Source organism: Balearica regulorum, chromosome 1 (genome assembly GCF_011004875.1).
Source record: "Balearica regulorum gibbericeps isolate bBalReg1 chromosome 1, bBalReg1.pri, whole genome shotgun sequence".
Taxonomy (NCBI): domain Eukaryota; kingdom Metazoa; phylum Chordata; class Aves; order Gruiformes; family Gruidae; genus Balearica; species Balearica regulorum.
In genome coordinates, this window is record NC_046184.1 from 73,615,616 (window position 1) to 73,634,221 (window position 18,606).

At 38.0% G+C, this 18,606-nt stretch overlaps 1 protein-coding gene across 9 annotated transcripts in view; it reads left to right on the forward strand.

Annotated features, from left to right (window-relative positions):
• SOX5 (SRY-box transcription factor 5) overlaps window positions 1-18,606 on the forward strand; it is a 657,382-nt gene that overhangs the window by 379,987 nt on the left and 258,789 nt on the right. For 8 of the 9 annotated variants that reach the window (XM_075758111.1, XM_075758131.1, XM_075758121.1 and 5 more), the window contains one exon: window positions 16,937-17,168. In XM_075758111.1, the coding sequence (XP_075614226.1) occupies window positions 16,937-17,168 (232 nt within the window). The remainder of the gene's footprint in view (window positions 1-16,936; window positions 17,169-18,606) is intronic. The other variant, XM_075758166.1, reaches the window with a different exon arrangement.

Genomic DNA, 18,606 nt, shown 5'->3' on the forward strand with positions numbered 1-18,606 from the left:
CATGCATTGAGAGTCTTAGTGTACTTCTAGTGAAAAGAACTGGCTATAAATGACATCACAGGATTTATTTTCTCTCCCTAAATTGTGTTTTGTTTGCACTTTTGAGTGCAGTGCGTTTTTTTTAATTTTCTGTCCTACAAGTTTAGCCCAGGATCTGGCAGTCAGGCTGAGTTCTCTAATGCTCTTGGATGGTAACCAACATTCAAATTCAGCAGATTAAATTCTTCTCCTGAAGATACCTGCCTTTCTGCAAAATGCCTCATTTTGCACCTCTCACCATCAGGATAGATCCTGGAAGTATGTTATGTGGATCCCAGAGGGGCTAAATCTGATTCTGCAATTAGTACGTTATTCTATGGTATGTGACTAGAATGAAATGCTGTTCAGTGGCCTGTGGAGTAATTGGTTCTGCAGGATTTAGTAAACTAGAAGTAGTAGTAAAGAGGCCTCAAATTAGAAAATGAAAGAAACGAAGATGTACATGACTGGGAGTGCTTCCAGTGCTCAGGACTGTTTAGTGAGGAGGTGTCGGATTGCACCTTAATGGTTTCGATCCCTTTGTTTTCTCTGCTGAAGGTGGCGGTATTTAAAGCTGAAGCTTCCTCAAGAGCAATGGTCACTTCATTGGCACCATCTCACTGAAGAAAATGCAAGTCTAATTCCCTTCAGTTTTAGCGGAATTGTGTTTCATCGCTCTGTAAGAGACTATTCCATTTCAGGCTTCCTGTCTTTTGAACTAGAATTTTCATATACATTATTTGTAAGCCTATATCATATGAATTTGAGAGAATCTGAGCAAAACTGTCTTTAAGGAATGGTTCTTTCAGCTGTGGTACTGTTGCCTTTTTCCATCTTTGCATCTGTAATCCTGTTGTATTTGGAATCATCAGCACTCAGTGTGGAGTCACTCCCGATGGACCTGGGTCATGAGCCCACTGAGCAGTCAGTCCTCTTTAATGTGAACAAAACTCTTTTACTCTGTGTGTGTGTACGTTAAAGATGATGTTGTTGCCCATATGTAGAATTATCCTGCATTTCATCTGTTAGAAAAATAGAGAAATCTATTACAGTGCTGCTGAGACTGCCGTTCTCAAATGTAAAAGGCTTCAACTGCTGCTGCTTTATATCTACAACCCATGGTGGTGGGCACTTTGCCTCTGTAGTGTTTTGGTTGGATTTTTTTATATTTAGACCATTTTTAAAGAAAAAATCATTCATGTGCTTCGTAATCATGTAGCCTTTTCCAAGAATACTATATTTCTAGAAATTTTCATTATCTATGTCTTCCTCCTAATGTTAATTCTTTGTTTCCTTAAACTACGGCATGGGTAACAACATACGATTAAATAGTTGCCGGGTTTGCAGTTTATTGATGTTATTGTTGGGTTTCCTGGTTGGTGAAGTTGTTTTTTGAAATATGACTTGTCAGGTGTGTATCATCTCACTGAAGATGCAAGGCGCATGACTGACTGGTCTAGTAAAGTTAACTGGTGACTATCCGTTAAGTTCAATGGACTTAAAGTAGGAACTGTGAGAATGTGAGATGTCATCCATTGGTTATAGCATTGCCCAAAATTCTGAAAATGGTGTGTAGTGTATCATGCAGAGCAATTCTGGAAAACATGGGTCAATATTTTTGTATCAAGGCTCAACTGCATTTTGATAAGCAGTCTCTTGTACAAAAAGGTCCCTCTCTGTTTCTGTGCGACACGGACCTGAGGGTAGCTAATGCTGATCTGCTTTACTTGCAGCCATATCTTCCTGAGTTCTTTTTCATGAACGAAGCACGGAAAGGTCTTTTTAGATTTTTACGTTTAGATGGTAAGCATTCACTTCTAGTAGAAGAAAATCCGAAAACCGCAAAAGGCAAAATGAAGTTTCTGTACATCAGCTCAAGTTTGGCAGTACAAAACAATATGCGCTTATTAAGTGCAGTTGAATGGCTCTAAATTAATTGTAACTGCTACTATAGGTGGGAAGGTATAGAATGTAAAATATAACATTAATAATGAATGCTTTCCTGTTCGTGGATAACTAATTTTTAAACTGCCTGGAAAGTGGAGTTGCTGGACAGGATTCACTTAGCGAGGCTGTTGCCTGCCATGGAAGTTTGCTGGTTTTAATAATGGCTGATTACACAGGTGGCAATAACAACAGTGGTAGATTTTCTGAGAAATGCATTATTTTCACAGTGCCACTGATAGAAGAAACGCTTACTAGCAGCTGATAATTAATGATCAATTTGGAGATTATCACAAACAATTTACAAAGGTTGACTTTTCCTTTAGAAGTCCCTTTGGATAAACTGGATGGTAAATTATCTGCCTAAGGCTTTTACTTTCCGCGTGCTAATAAGATGAAAATGAATGTGTTTGAAGAGCTCTGAACTGAACTTTTCAGACTGTCTGATAATCCATACAACTCTTCTTTAAACATCTTAAGTGAGTGAGCAAATAGAGACTATAATAAAATTGAAAACCATCATAGGGGCGCATGTTACCACCCGGTCTAAGTAATGGGGCATGACAAATAAGAGGCACTGCTGTAGAGTTCATATTATGACATACATTAAATATTTGATCATCAGCCAGCAGATAGAAACAATTGGGCTAAGAGTATCATTTGCAAATAGAAGGATAAGATTTAGACTGCCATAGTCTGAGCACGGGATGGAGAACTTCTATATCTTAATACATGCTTCAACATCATCTTTTTACGTTCTGGTGTGCAGACCACTTAAAATCCTCTTCAGTATTTCCTCAGTCTGAAAAAAAGGAGTTAGTAATCCGTATTTACTTCAGAGGGGAGAATAATCCTTATTTAGTTCACAGAAGGGATATGTGAAGAGTAATTAGTATTTGTAAGTGCTTTTAAGGATGAAAAGGGGAGTGCAAGCATAGAAAGCTCTCTAGTAAATTCTGTAAAGGAAAGAAGAGGAGAAAAGTAGGATGAGGTTTTTAGAGGTATGCAGGTGTTTAGAGACATAGATGGGCTCCTAATCAGATTTTCAGAAGTGCATAGGTGTCTTAATATTGGAAGCATACTTGAAGATCTCTTACAGCAAGACAAACTCCATGTTTTTGCACTTTAACATCTTTATAAATCTGGGTCATAATTTATATCTGTGACGTGTTGGGGGGAAGTAGAGGGAAAGGGGGATAGGGCTGTAAAGGCCTGGTAAGAGCTGCACTTTCTGATCTTCCCCCCTCCAAAGCAAGGATGGAGGTGGGAATGAGAAGAGAGTACGAGAGAAAGGAAAAAACCTTTGTACGTCAGATGAGCTCTTTTACAAGGGGGGTTTTGCAGACTCTTAAAAATGCCAGTTGGGAATCTTAGCGTACAGCTGTATGCTTGGTCCATGTTGTGAGTAGATCAGTGGAACCAGAAGTATGCTGTCGGTCAAAAATGTTCCCCTAGCATTAGTTTTACATTTTTGAGACTTTATTTTATGGTTGATGTTTTTACAGCTTAAAAGCTGGTACACCTGTGTGATCTATTTAAAAGAGAGAGAAAAACTAAACAGAAAGATCTTTGCTTTCAGTTTGTGCATGAAGGGGCGACAGATGGATATAAGTTATAGTAATACAGAAACTACCCTTTCTAGGGAGTTGTATCTTTTTAGTATGCCTTTATAATGTTATCCAGGGCAGAGGTTGGAAAGGGGGTTGTTTTTAGCTTCTCATCATTGTTTTGGTAGTGCATTTGAAGAATGCAGTATTCCTCATTTTCATTGTACTAAGGAATCATCATCAGAGCTGCCGCATAATAGAGGAAACTGGAAATCAGAGCTTGCGACTCACTGTCCAAATTTGTCCCTGCTGGCTATGAGAGGGTGGGTTAGAGCTCTGACTTTCACTTGGGTGCCAGTATTGGGCAGTTCTGTGGGTAAACAAGAACCAGACTGGCGTCTGTAACGGTTCATCTGTGAAACGGGTGTTGCCATTAGTATTTCATGATGAAGGTATGTGAAATTCCTTTAGAATATTTTTTCTGAGTAAAAAATGCTCAGTAATTGTGAATTACCTTGGCATTACCTGGCAAAGGGTGAGCTTTCTTCTTGTGCGAAGGACAGAGAAGAAGATTCCCTGAAACTGGACAGTGTAGTGAAAAGGATTCAGTGACATTCCCCTGCTAAATGCTATATTTTGGTTGGGTTTTAGTTTTGGGTTTTTTTTTTTTTTGGGGGGGGGGGGTCGTTATCAATGCCCAGAAAAGAAAGATGACTAGATTTTTACATAAATATAGTCACTAGGTTAAAAAAAAAAAATCTTGGGATCTGTTGGCAGGACTGTATGAAGGAACTTAGTTTTGCAGTTTCAAAATACAGTAGCTGAATAAAGTACTTGATTTTTGCCCTTGCTTATATGGCAGCATGCACAAAACCATCAGGTACATTAACAATACAAGCAAGTAATACAAACAGCAATCAACAATAAAATGTTTTTTTAAAAAAAAAACAAAAAAACAACAAAAACAGAAAATGAGAGCTTACAGAGCTTTTTATAAAGACAGTTAAACATTCTTATCTCTTATGTAGAAATAGAAAAACTGGGAGCCAGAAAGATTCGATAAATTATGTGGGGTCACATGGGAAGTTGCTGTCTTCTGAATTCTTAATGTTGTGTCCTGGTTTCGTAGCCCATACTGAGGGAGAGAGGGTGTTCAGCTGTAAACTACCTGGTCATAATTTCAATGTTTGTGCTTCTTCGGCAATGATCAATGCCAAAGGATGTTGCTGTACTGCAGAATTAAATTTCTGTTATATATTTCAATCAGTCAACCAATGCTGTCTCCTAGGTGTCATTCAAACAACTGTAGAGCTTGCCAGGTGACTACTTACCCAAATCAAAAGCTATTTATTACCTTTTTGAAATTAAAAATGGGACAGTGGGCCTTTCTTGTTGCATTTTGTATATTTGTTTGAAAACATAGCTGATCATCAGCCTGTGATATGAAGGTGTTTGTTAATGTCTGATACAAATTAATCCATTATTTTCTCAATGTCCTAGTTTAATGTGACTATAATTATTCCTCATCAATTACTTTGGTTGCAGTAGATAGCCCATGGAGTGACTGGGCGTCTTCTTCCAACTCAGAAGTGTTCTTTCCAGTATCCTCTTCAGATACAGCAAAAGGCTTTCTGGGAGATCTACTTCCTGTTGCCCGTGCGCTATCTTTTTACAGGGATTCGTGCTTGAATTGTTCCAAGTGCCAAATCCATGTAGTTAGAAAACAAAAAAGCGGTGTATGTGTGGGGAGTGTAGAATAAAAAAAAAGAAAGTGGGAAATAAGGAAGTTTGGTCGTTCGTTTTTGTTTAACAGATAAGTTAATTTTCTAAGATGCTAAGCACCTACACTTCTCATGCCTGAAGGAATCTGAAGGTCTTCACTTCCTTCAGAGCTCAGGCCAGCGGTGCCCTTCAGATGCCTCGTTCTCCATGCAGTGGTCATTTTCCTCGTAATACTTGTGACATACGTTTTAGATCTGAACATCTGGATTCAGATTCACTTATAATATAATTAGGTGTATCCCCAGCGGGGAGAAGGTTTTTGATGGAAGAAGTCTTTTCAAGAAAGCTTTTATACCACTTGTTATGGCAATAGCAGCCAGGTTTACTTTACTGTAATGTATATTTATTTTTTTCAGAAGACTATAGCTCTCATCTGAAGTTGGACCTCCATGGCAATACGTGCCTTAGACTGCTAAATTGTTTTAATACATCTCAGTAAAAACAGTTCTAGGCAAGCGCATTTTAATGGTGATTTTTTTTTTTAAGTGTGTTTGAAGGCAGTGTGTGGACAGTGTGATGTAGAGGAAGAACCAAATGTTTATTTTAAGATGTGTTTGAATGAATCTGCCTACATAAACTTGCCAGTGTTAAGAAAGGGGCTCTGCCCCTTTTAGATCACAAAGGCCTCTCAGTGGGGGATGGTTTTGGTAATGGAAAAAACAAAAAAAGGTTCCAGTATGTGGTGGAGGAGGTAAAATAAACAAACAGCAATGGATGATTACTTCTCTCCATCAAGGCTTCTTTATCCTCCCGAGCTCAGTCAGTGGTCAGCATGTTAGACACCCCTCCCTGTTTTATCCATCCCTTAACTGTGTTCTTTGACAGCATTGGTTTATACAGCTGGGGCTTTGTGGAGCTGGATGGGAATCGCTGTTGAACAACAGACGTGAAGGTAGACAAAATACCTATGGAAGGGTGAATGGAAGACGTCCTCTGACTTTCCCTGGAGGGAATGATACTGGCTTCAGGGTTTTTCTCCTCCTTTCCACTCCACCTCCCCCTCCCAACTCCCAAAGATTTTTCAAGTGGACATCTTTATGCGATGGTGTTTCAGTGCCTGAAATTACTGCAGCCTTTCTAAAGTAAACTTTGAGAATCCTTATGATCCTAAAGGTATGTTGTCTGTTTAGAATGTCCTCTCATTTTCATACTTGTGGATTTATTTTTACTTCGCGTACTAATATGCATGCGTTTGTGTGAGGGTATATGTGTGTTATGTGATTAATAGCTGTATTTTTCTTAGCTAACAGCTCTGGCACTATCGGGGGTTAACGTTTGTAAAGATGGGTAATTATCAGCTGTTCATAATTGTTCTTTCTCTTGAAATTTGATAGGCATTTCTTGAATCAGATATAGCAAAAAATCATCTTTTAGACAGTGGTGAGTCAATCCACTTACCTACGTGCACCATTAAAGTGGTGAGGAAGCATGTTACTATGTACAAGCAACAGTTTTAAGAAGTGTTCAGTAGCACTTTAAACTGAACGCAGATCTTCAGAAATCTGAAAATTACAGAATTGAAAGCGGCTTGAACAATAAATACTACTGCAAATGAATGGATGTGTACCGTGATGGGTGATCACACCACACATTTGTTAATGTAGATTTTTAATTCTTATGGTTTTATGAATGAAAACTGGGAAAACAATACAACAACTGTCTACCTTCCACAAGATGACTGAAGAAGACTTCACAGTACAGTATGCACAGTGAGTGAAGCAGGAGCCCTCACATCATACCATAAACTTTTTCTGTTTTATCCCTCGTGCAATCATCTATTGGAACAGAGATGGCATGACTCTGCAGATAATCTGAAGTAGGAGATATGAGTGCTAAACCACTTGAACACTTGAAAAAAGTTAATCTTCTCTTTTTGAATATCAGAATGTCTGAACTAAAATTATTTTTATTTTAAAAAATTTTGTTTACTCTATTTGTATTTCAGAGTAATTTTCAGAGGCAGCAATTTTCACTAGTTTCTGAAAGGCAACATCTGGGCTTCAGAACAATTTCTTTTCAGCTTTGAAAATTCTACCTCAAATTGCTTAGACATTATAGATGTTCAAATTTTTTTTTGTTTTTGTTTTTTTTTTAACATAATAGAAAGGCGATAATGTATTTATTCCCTGTCATTTTATCTTCAAGTTCAGTTTGATTTTTCTTTGTTGGGCTTTCCAGGATTATTTGTTCCTGGGCCAAGAATGCACCTGTCATATATAAACCCTCCAAAAAGCGGGGAGCACATACATGCATACAAACAAAAAAATAATAAAAATTCTAGGCAGCTGGAATTAACCTGTTGGAAAGATAATGTTTACATCCATTAGAGATATTGCTCTGCCTAAGTATATTTTTTTCATATGCACACACAGAGGCACAAAAACCCATTTGACTGTGCCTGTAATTCTTAAAGGTACACACGGGTTCTCTGAGGCCCCAATTCTGCTCCCACTAAAGTTATTTAGAGGCCCAATACTTCAGCGATGCAAGTTCAAGCTATGAATGGTTATGCATATATAATGATACATGATCAGTTTTAACATACGCTGTACCTATGGATGTGTGTGCTTATGTGTTCCTGTGTTTATTTGCATTTTTTTATAAAGTGATAAACATGATACAAATGTGTATGAGAGTGATGGTTGGAGCAAGAGTTTATATAATAATGGTAGAACGATATTGTGAGTTGAGATGCATAAATATCAGTGGGTATATTAAAAATATTTCCTCAGTGCAATTATATGTACATTTATTAGAAGCAAACGTACATGCAATATAAACTGATTATTCTGAACTTACCTGTAGGGGAATTCAGAGTAAAGTGGGAAAAAAGATACTTTTTTTTTCCCCTTGTTTCTGGTTTGTTTGTGATTATACACAAACTCTGGTGAGGGAATGTTGTTGTTTAAAAAAAAAAAAAATTGTTTTGTTGAGTTTGAAATACAAGTAAGGAAAGAGAGGGGAAAGGAGAGGGAGGCTTGAAGCTGGCGAGCTGTTTCTTTGGCGTTCCCATTACTGAGCAGTGGCCTGATGAAAGAGTGGGAAAAGCTGTGTCATAATTTACCAAGATCTCAATCAAAAGAACGGCTTCTTGTATTGAAATCTGGGCGTCTTTTGGGAGAGAATTCTTATTATTAATGTTGATTCTACTGAAAGTAATTCATCATTTAATAATGCTTGAAGAAAATGTTATGTCAGCTTGATTAGACAAAGACTACGAATGGCCAAGAATAAGCTCCCTAAATTGCAAAAGTTTTAATATTAGCGAACTTTTCAGAATGAGCCCGTGCTTCCTCAGATTTCTTTGTAATAAGTAAGTCATTCATAATTGTCATAATTTTAAAGCTTTTTCAACTCTTTGCCTTCATTTCACTCAATGTCATTGGAAATTAGGTATGCACGTCTGTGTGTGATGTATGGATTCCTTGTAGCATGCAGCACAGCTCTCCCACTCAGCGTCTGGAGACTGGCTGACTTCTTTTCTGTCATTTTCAAGTATTAGTTTGTACAGTGAAATTTCAAGGCCTGAAATCTCTAATTATTTGACTTGATTCCTCTTTGTAGTTCAGCAGGCAGAAGAGTGATGATTACCTAATGTCATAGTGATTGCGATAGTACTTTCAGCAGTGAGCAGTTCCTAAAACTTTACATGAAAATAAAAACAAACCTCTGCTATTTCTAGTGTGACACAAGGACAAATGTAAAATAATAATAATAAAAAGTAAAAAAGCAAGATGTATGAGAAGCTGAGGGGGCGGGGGGGAGGTAAATTTCTAAAAGACTGGGGGTGAGGGGGAGAAGGAAGCCAGAGTTAATTTGAGGATGCACTGGAAAATAAATGAGCTTGTGGATTTAATTCAAAATCATCCAAGCAGAGTCTTTTGCATGAAAGAAGCCAGTGATCAGGCTCAGTTTACTTGAAACATCAACAATGACTGCATCCTGCTGTTTCAGAGTTTGTGCTGATAGATGCTCATTGTCTTTGACACCGCACCATTAGGGCTGTATGTGGCCTGTGCCGTAACCAGGTTTTCACTGCGTGCCTCTTCTGGTTCTGAGAAGTTCTTAAAAAATACAGATTTTGATCTTTGAGAGATGTACTTTTCAGCAGATGTAAAATCTGATCCTGTAGTTTCTGGTTTATAAACATACTATTAGATTTTTGGCTCTTTTAGTTGACGTACAGACCAGTGAAAAACAAAAGGCTTAAGAAGTTGACGGGTACCAAACAAAAGCGGGATATAGGTTCTCATGCTAAAGCAGAATTTGGATGTATGTGTCTGGGTAAATCACTAAACGTTCCTACTTAACACCTACTAGTTACTGTACAAAACAGGGACAACAATGCAAAGTCCTGTGCGACATCTAGAAAAGAATTACGTGATATTCTTTGCAGTAATAGAATATAGTATTTTGATAGGAGTTCCTTCATCACCTTACAAATTCCGTTTTGGTTGGAGATCGGTTTGTCTCAGGCTGGAGTATTTCACTAAACAACTTAGTCATGCACAAAGAATCTTTCCCAGTTACCTGCTTTGAAAGGTCAGTGAAAATCTTTGCATAACACACATTGGGAACATTCAACGTGAACTTTTCTTCACAATGTATTTTTCCAAGACTTGATTTTACAGAGATTTTTCATGCATAAATTCCTTGCAAATGCAAGAAAACGGAGATGATAAATTTTTAGTTGAGAGCATGGAGTTTATAGAAAGGTGGGGGGCGGTTTCAGGTGGGGTTTTTTTTACAATTTTACAAGATTTTTCTTAACATTTTATTGCAAGACTCTTGTAACAACTTTCTTATTTAAGGGTTTCAGAACTTGTCAAAATGAAACCATTTACCACTGGAATTTTGAACAGTGCCTTTTCTCAAAAAATAGTTTCCACAATATGTGGAGTATCAGGTTTATCAGCCAAGCTGCTGATACTTTACTATACTATACTTTAAAAAGCAAACTTTAAAATAGATAGGGGATAGCATATTCCCTGCCCGTTTTATATTAAGAATCTTCTAAACTGATGGACTAAAAAAAAAAAATCGCTAAAGTTACCCTGTACAGGGAGGAAGTCTGGAAAGCAAAAGGGAGGAAGTGAGTTAGGTGAAATGGAAATTGTTGGGTGGCCTTAACCATAAGATGACTTGTAGCAGTTGTAATAATAGACAACTGCAGAGAAATATTACACAGGTTATGCCATAGCAATCTTGGTTTGTGTTAACAAACGTGACTTGTTCACCAAAACCCTTTTCAAATAATGCAACTTACTTGTAGCATATGTGCATTTTAAAAGATGGCTGATTGATATGATCTTAGAAAGTAATAATTAACAGATTATTCCATCTCAGTGTGAGTGACAGATGAGAGCATGTTTCATGCACATTTTTTATTGATTAGCAGATTAGAGATGTTTGCTTCTCTTTTTCTGTTTTTTTTTTTTTTTATTTTATTTTAATTGTAAAATTACTTCAGTAAAGAATTCCAAACCAGGCTGTAAATGACTCAAAGATATTGCCAAGTGAAGTCTGTTTTTAGTGGTATGTGTAGAAACAAGTTGGGCTTGCAGTTCCCAGTGGGACAGAGTGTGGGAGTCTGCCACCCTTACTCATGTTGAGTAATACCTTATTACACAAGTAATCCTGTCAAAACGGACAGAGTTGGGTTTTTTTAAAGGTACTAGTTATTCAGTGTACGTAAATAATGGATTAATTTGGGGCCAGAATGAAACGGAGACAGTCATTAGTATTGACTAGCAGCTTTTGCTTGGACTGTCTGTAGAGAGATCATAATCTTCAATAAACCTGGGAATATGAACCAGGTTTTTAGTACTAAACGTGATCAGAGATGAGGCAGATGTGTTGCTGATATTTTGGATAAACTTGTGATTGTGCATCTTATGTGTGTGTGTGTGTGTATGCTTACGCATTAGATACACATCCATGTAAGATCGCTGCTGTCTGTAATCATACGTATTTTCTGTGGAAAAGCAGAGTCTGCCGATTTCCAGCATGTACTTTAGAGGGAAATATCCCTGCGGATCGGGAAGAGAGTCAGACTGAATCCTGTTGAAGTTCCTGGGACTAGTTTAGTGCGCAGCATTTAGTTTGGAATCAGGCCATGTTAGCGAGCGCATTCCCGATGGCGTTGGTAGCGGGGATGACCCTCCACGCTGCTGCTGGAGGATCAGATCTGCTCGTCTTGTCCTCGTGCATCTCTCCAGAATGCAGCTCCGTGCCCATCTCTGATGCACGGGCCCGAGTGATTTAAACTCTACCCATGAGAAAGACTTAGTTTATAGCTGCCTGAGAAACTCAAGAGGTGAACATTTTCATGCCAATTCAGAAACTGGCTATGCGACTCCAGTCAGGCGCTGTCACGCCTAGTTATGGTGAGAAAACAACAATGCCTCTCTTGATAAGGGAGGAAAAAAGAAAGTCTTGCACAGTCAAAATTTTGACATACAATTTAAATCATCTCTCTACATCCTGTGGACTTGGAGCTGTCAAAAAGGCAAAGCCTGTGTTTGAATGGAAAAGCTTTTTATTTCTTTAAAAAGTGTACCAACTATAATTATCCATAACTATGCAGGCCTGTTTTAATGCTGTTTTATAATTACAGGTCTTAATGCTAGATTATACAAAGTCATTTATAAATAGTCAGAACAGAGGGACTTCGGGAGTTTTTAACCTGTAGATTGCTGTAGGTTGTGGCAGCTGATGGGATTTTGCCTGCATGTGTATGGGGTGAGCTGTGAAATGATTGATGAATCCCTTAATTAACTCCCAACAAGTTAAGATTTATGGCCTCATATCTTTTTCTCCTGACACATCTGTGTTTGTCACTTTTGAAGACATGGATAAGCCATTTCTCCAAAAGCTTTTGTGTGTATCTGAAATGTTTCTGAGGTATTTTCCTTAATGTAACAAGATTAGAGTTTTATGACATAAAATTTATGAAATTTTATGGCATGAGCAATCAAATTGGGATGGATGCTGGTTGTATGCTAGAGGGCACTATCTCCTTGAATACTGGATGCTGTTGCAGATTTATTTTGGGTATACAATCATGTATGAAATGAACCAAAACCAATGAACAAATGGAAATGTAGTGGGGACACTTAAATGAGGTTCTGTTAAAAAATAATAACAATAAAAAATAGAGCTGTGGAAAGATCGCTTTTGTGAGGCACTGAACTCAAGGGGGGGGGGGGGGGAAACCCAAACCAAAACAAAACAATGTTATTTGGTAGCCTGAAATTATTTGGGTGGAACCAACACTTGTAGATGGCATGAGAAAACAATTCGTGTGGACGCAGTGTAGCTCTTACTCTCTCCAGTGGGAAAATCCAGCCATGCTGAAGTCAGTCCAAAACCACTGAAATCAACAGACACAGGGTATCAGTTTAAGCCTACAAAGAGTCTGTTGTAAATTGAAGGGGAGTAAAGAAATACATGGAGAAGCTATTGTAAGATGAATCACATCCAATATTTGTGGGATAAGAGTGAGTTGCAAGAGTGAGATTTTACTTCCCTGAAAAAAACATTCTTGCTACCAGGAAAAGCGTTTATTTAATGACAATTTAACAAAAGACATGTTTTTTACTGCAATTTCTGCATACTAAGAAGCCTTTCCAAAAGCAGAAGAGAGTCCCTTTACAAGAAATAGGGTCATATTTGAATTCATCACCAGAACTAAATCTTCAGTTCCATCCTAACCACTGATAAAAATCAAGTATGGGGATATGTTTCATAACTCTGTGTCTCTACAGTGGGCTGAGTACTGCCTGTGTCCCACTGTGTCTGAACTTTGCAGATTTAGGTTGTCTAAAAAATTACTATTTAGCTATTTATATTCAGCAGAAATGATTAATGACAGTTGAAAATGCAGCTCTTCTTGCAAGTCTTAAGTTGCAACAGATTTAATCTGCACAGACACCCTTCGAGATTCAGAATCTGATCCACTGTATTGCTGTTCTTCTAGGAGTTATATCTTGGGGTTTTGTTGGGTTTTGTTGTTTGTTTGTTGGTTTGCTTTTTAAATCCTATCCATACATTGGTGTCTGAGGAAATTGGTGTCTCCCCTGTCACTGTAAACCTTCTTTCAGAGGGGTGTAATTGAAAACCCTTCCAAGTTTAAACTAGTTTGAAGATCTTCAAGTCATGTAAGTTGTAAACTGTTGTGTTATCATTGAGGGTAGATCCAGGATGTTTGCAGTCCTTTGTTAAGATGGGATAATTCCAGTCTTTCATTAGACCTAGATCTGTTTAAAAGAGCTCAGGTTCAGATGACATCATTACTCAGAATTTAGCTGTTTCCCTTTGCTTACTGTTTATAACAGGAACTCCACTTGCATCTCAGGTGTAGAATCTGTTAAGACCTAGTATTAGCTCAGTAGGAAAATGAAGACGTATGAAAAGAAGAGAACTCAAAGATATGCAGTGTGGGAGCATTTCAAATTCAGAAAAGAGGCCAATAAAGCTGTAGAAATAATGAAAGACTACCCGTGAATGAATTTATCTTGTATCATGTTGTTTGATGCTCATGAAGCTGTCAGTGATTTGATCCTTTGCTGCGATAGGCTTTGATAGTTACTGTCCTTTTGGAAGACATTTCCAAAAGTAGATATGGATTTAGGTATTTATTTATTTTAATCTTCCATTTTCGTGTGCAAATTTCCTAGATGTTCATAAGGAGAAGTAATTTCTGTGAAACTGTGATGGTTGTTGTTTGATGTTAAAGGGGATGATGGGATTTCTGAAAGGCCAGGTTATGCCTAACTCCTGTTGGCTATGGACACAGCTACCTGAAGATAAATTGCAGTTGTCGATAGAGCTATGTGACCCTTACCTAGGGTTGTGCAATTGTTTCTTTGAGTGTCCTAGTCACTTGGAAGACTAATGCAGATTGGATCCGTAACTTCACCACCTTAGCTTTTTTATCAATTTCTTAGCCTCCTAGCATTATCGTGAGCACATGGCTTGTAATTTAAACTGGGTAAGAGCTGCATGGGGAAGGAAAAAGCTGCTTCCTCCCTCTCTAGTATCACTGTAGGCTGGCCTACAGTCCAGTCCATAGGTTTTCATTTTAGATCAAAACCATAATAATCTCTGTTATTGCTACTGCATAGAGGTGGTCACCTCTGTTGCCTTCCTTGGCTGTTTTTATAAATTCCCTGCAGAAAATGATATCATGCCTGTTGGGAACAGTGACAAGCAGAAGGCGATGACGATCTGCAGCATGCTAACTGAACACAGTAGAGGAAACCGTATATTCACTGATCATAAAGTTAGCAGAAGAGCTTTACTTCAACACGATAGTCAAACTCTCCTTGTGAAGCAACGTGACAGAATCTGGGTTATTCTGGGTTAACAGCAGTAGGAGTTTTTAACACAACTTAGGTATAGAGTTTATAATGCTAATCATCAATACAAACGAAGGCATCCTCTCTATATATTTTATTGTCAAAGTGAATTGTAGTGGAGAGTTTTGTAGACCGTTTACAATATTTTCAGTGCTCTTATTGATGAATATAAATGTCCTAAAGTATAGAACATTACTGTGGAATAATTGACTAATGATTTTTGTGTCCCTGCCTTTTTGTTTGCCAAAATTGAGACAACAGCTTAATGCTGGTTTTCAGAAAGAGAGATTTTGTAAAAACCCAAGCTTTTATTAAGGCAGTGCTGAAATGAGTAACCAAAACGTTACACTTGGAATCAATAGCAAATGTGTATCTTGGTGCGGTGCAATGCAGAATATGAATAATTCACATTAACTTCAGGAGGGAGTTGCATGGTTTCTGCAGAAGAAAAGCTTGGGATCTGTCACGTCAAACATAGCTGTAAAATGCTGAATTCGGTGGGCTAGTAGAAAACTGCCAGTAAGAGTCTGTCTGGTGATCTCTGTCTTTATACATATGCTTCGCTGCAGACACGTAGGTGGGAAAGCCTAGAAGACAGAATTCAGGTAGGATGTATGAAGTGTTAGTCTGTTGGACTAAGTCAAACATTAATAGAAAATACAGATTGCTTCTCTATGTACAAGCAATAGGTGATTGGGGTTTTTTTTGGTTGTTGTTTTGGTTTTGTTTTTTTTTTTAAATATAATCTAACTTGGCTTAGGAGGCAAAGCTCAAAATGAGATCATTAGAAACAAAATAAGTCCTAACAAAGGGCTGTTTAAAGTCACTGTTTGTTTTCAGACCCAGTTGACTGCTGCTAAGAACCATTTCGTGCTCAATATGCCAAATCGTATGGACATGCTCCACCTCACAGCAGCCCCACACATGGTTCAAGAGGCTGCTGGGCTTTTGAAATGCAGTCCTTTAACTGTGAAGTGGAAAATCAAAATGGGGTAATTAGAATCATAAATACTAGATTTTTGAGGAGGAGCAGTATTACTTTAGCCTGGCTTTTCAACTTTTACATACAATAGTCTTCAGTTTCCTTGCTCATACCTTCCTATTTTCCATGAAATATTTATCTTCCTTTTCTTCTTTTGACTGCCTATAGGATTTCTTACTTCTCAGTCCACTCCTTATTACAGATGCTTAGCACAGTGGCCCATTATGCCATCCATGCACATACCCTGATTTTCGTGAACAATGTTGCTGTAATTAATCCCAGAAGTCGTCTGCATTTTAATACTTTACTAGACCCCTCTATTTTGAAGACCAAGCTGGAAATGTTCTGGGTTCAGATTGTTCTGTAAGATTTTCAGTAGTGCCTGGTTTGGATGAAAACTGGATTTTTCAATGACGTAAGGATTCTTTCAGTCTTTTGAAAAGTGGAAGATACACACGTGCTATCAGAACAGGATTATCAGACAGTCTCAAAATATTCGGAATGTCAGCCTGAAATTTTAAGTCAACGTTTATGTGTGATTTTTACAGCATGTGCTCTATGTATCTTCCTTGTGTATCCTTTTTTATATAGATACAGATGTAAATTACATTTACACATGCTTTTTCCTGATCTGACTATAGGTAGGAAGTACAGGGTATCTTGATAGCAAATTTTCATTCCCTTAGTACAACCCTGAATTTGTGTTCTCAAGAGGCTTAGATAATTAATGTCCAAATGTTTAATTGCTTAACTATCCCAGATCTGTGAACCTGAAAAGATTCTTGCACCATGACTGTGTTGTTCACATGAGTGAAGTTTTATAAACACAGACATTTTTGTTTGCTAGCAAGTTATTTTATTTTATTTTACTTTAATTTTTATCAGTTATGGTTAAATACATGCGGGCGATTATCCCTTAAAAGCTAAGTTGACAATAGCTTGTACTGGAAGACGTTCTATCTTCTTACAGTCTCTTGCAAATGCAAAACCAGATGGGTATTTTTTTAAAGGAATTGCATTTCATTATACAGTCTTCTTAGGTGAATTTTCATGTTTAAGAAGCCAGAATACAAGAGAGTGCTATATTAGTGTATTATTCTCACAACAAACAAGCCACTGTTCTGTTGCTACCTGCTTGGCCATTGTTTCCAATTGTGTATGCTTTGCAGTGGTATTTGGATGGTTTCCTGCTCTCTGCCAGCACAAAAAAGGCATTTCTGTTACAATGGCCCCTAACCACACAATGACGGCATTAAGGATTTATTTGGAGGTTTCATTATTTTCTCCTCTTTTGTTCCTTCCAGGATGTCTTCCAAGCGACCAGCCTCTCCGTATGGGGAAGCAGATGGAGAGGTAGCCATGGTGACAAGCAGACAGAAAGTGGGAGAAGAGGAGAGTGACGGGCTCCCAGCCTTTCACCTTCCCTTGCATGTGAGTTTTCCCAACAAGCCTCACTCTGAGGAATTTCAGCCAGTTTCTCTGCTGACGCAAGAGAACTGTGGCCATAGGACTCCCACTTCTCAGCACAACACAATGGTAGGTTTGCTAATGGTCTATTGTGCTTACATCCATTCTTTGAATTCTGCCTCTACAGTAGTTTGGCATCCAGATCTGTACTTTATGGAGTGTACAATGCACAGTTACACGCACAGAACACGCTACAATAATGTGAAAACTCTGACCTAGCTGGACTGCCTTTACCTTCCACTACAAATGCTAAATCACTTGCAGTGCAAACTCCACTTTTCCTCACCTTTGCCTGCTGGCATTTAGGGTGCTAAAATTTTTTAGCTACACTGATGTGAATTTGAAGTGTGTGTGTTCAGCAAACAGTAAATGGTTTTGGAACACTGTAAGTGAGAGTCATGTTTGGCATGGTGTCTGAAATATCACCCCAATGCCAAGTTTATGCAATAGTAAGACACGGAAGTCTGTATAAAGGGTAAGAAAAGCAACTTTGGATTTTGCTGGCTTTAAAAATTCACGTCTGATGTGTATTTCACGTGCCACAGATACCTACAAGAAAATTTGCAGTGCTTATGGAATTAAATCAGCCTATTGCTTTTTCACTTGTGAATTCCCACCTTTTTGTGCACTTTACAAATGACACTATGCACTTAATTCATTACATGTAGCAGCCCACTGGAAGTCCAGAACTGGCTTTATCTAAAAGCAGACAAACAGAAAGAACAAAAAGCAATGCCATGTTCCTCACTAGTATCGTAGCGTCGCTATTGTAACGTGACGTGTTCGGGCCCTTCACGCAGAATTCTGTGATACATTTTTATAAAGGTTGAAAGGTGCAGGGAAAGGCATTGAAACCCCAGGACTCCGGCACCTTGACAAAGCTGTCTATTGTGAACACACTTACTCAGCTCTTGCCTGTTTACAAATTGATTGCAACTTTTCTGTTAGTCCCTCACTTTGACAAGGGCACTGACAATTTCACTTTAAGTGAAGATAATGAATAGACCTGCATATTTGAAGGCTTTTAAAAAGGCATTGAAGAATAGGTGATAGTGTATTCTCATAAAAGTCTGCAACAGCTCCATAGTGGTATTTAAGCCCTTACAGCTCATTACGCATATGTAACAAGCCCTAAGTAAAAAGCCTTAGGGATTATTATTTCTCGTAGGACCAAGTCACTGGAAATTCAGTGAAGCTGCTCTCCTAGACAAAATAACTCATTGATCCCAATCCATTTTTCTTCCTTTTTGGTCTAAGTTCAAACAGTGGTTTGGAATATTTCATTTTACTTTGTGTAACTTTAAATGAAGAAAGAACATCATTGGAAAAATTACTCATGGGCAGACATGTTATTATCTTTGTCTAGCTTGTTTACTTCTTATCCTTTATCATACATTTTACGGAGATGTAATTCATTAATATGCAGTTCTAGCCAATGGGATGTTAAGGTATGTAACTGGTGTATGAGCTTTGCTGTATTTTGGCCTATTTTAAGAGAGCGTATTGA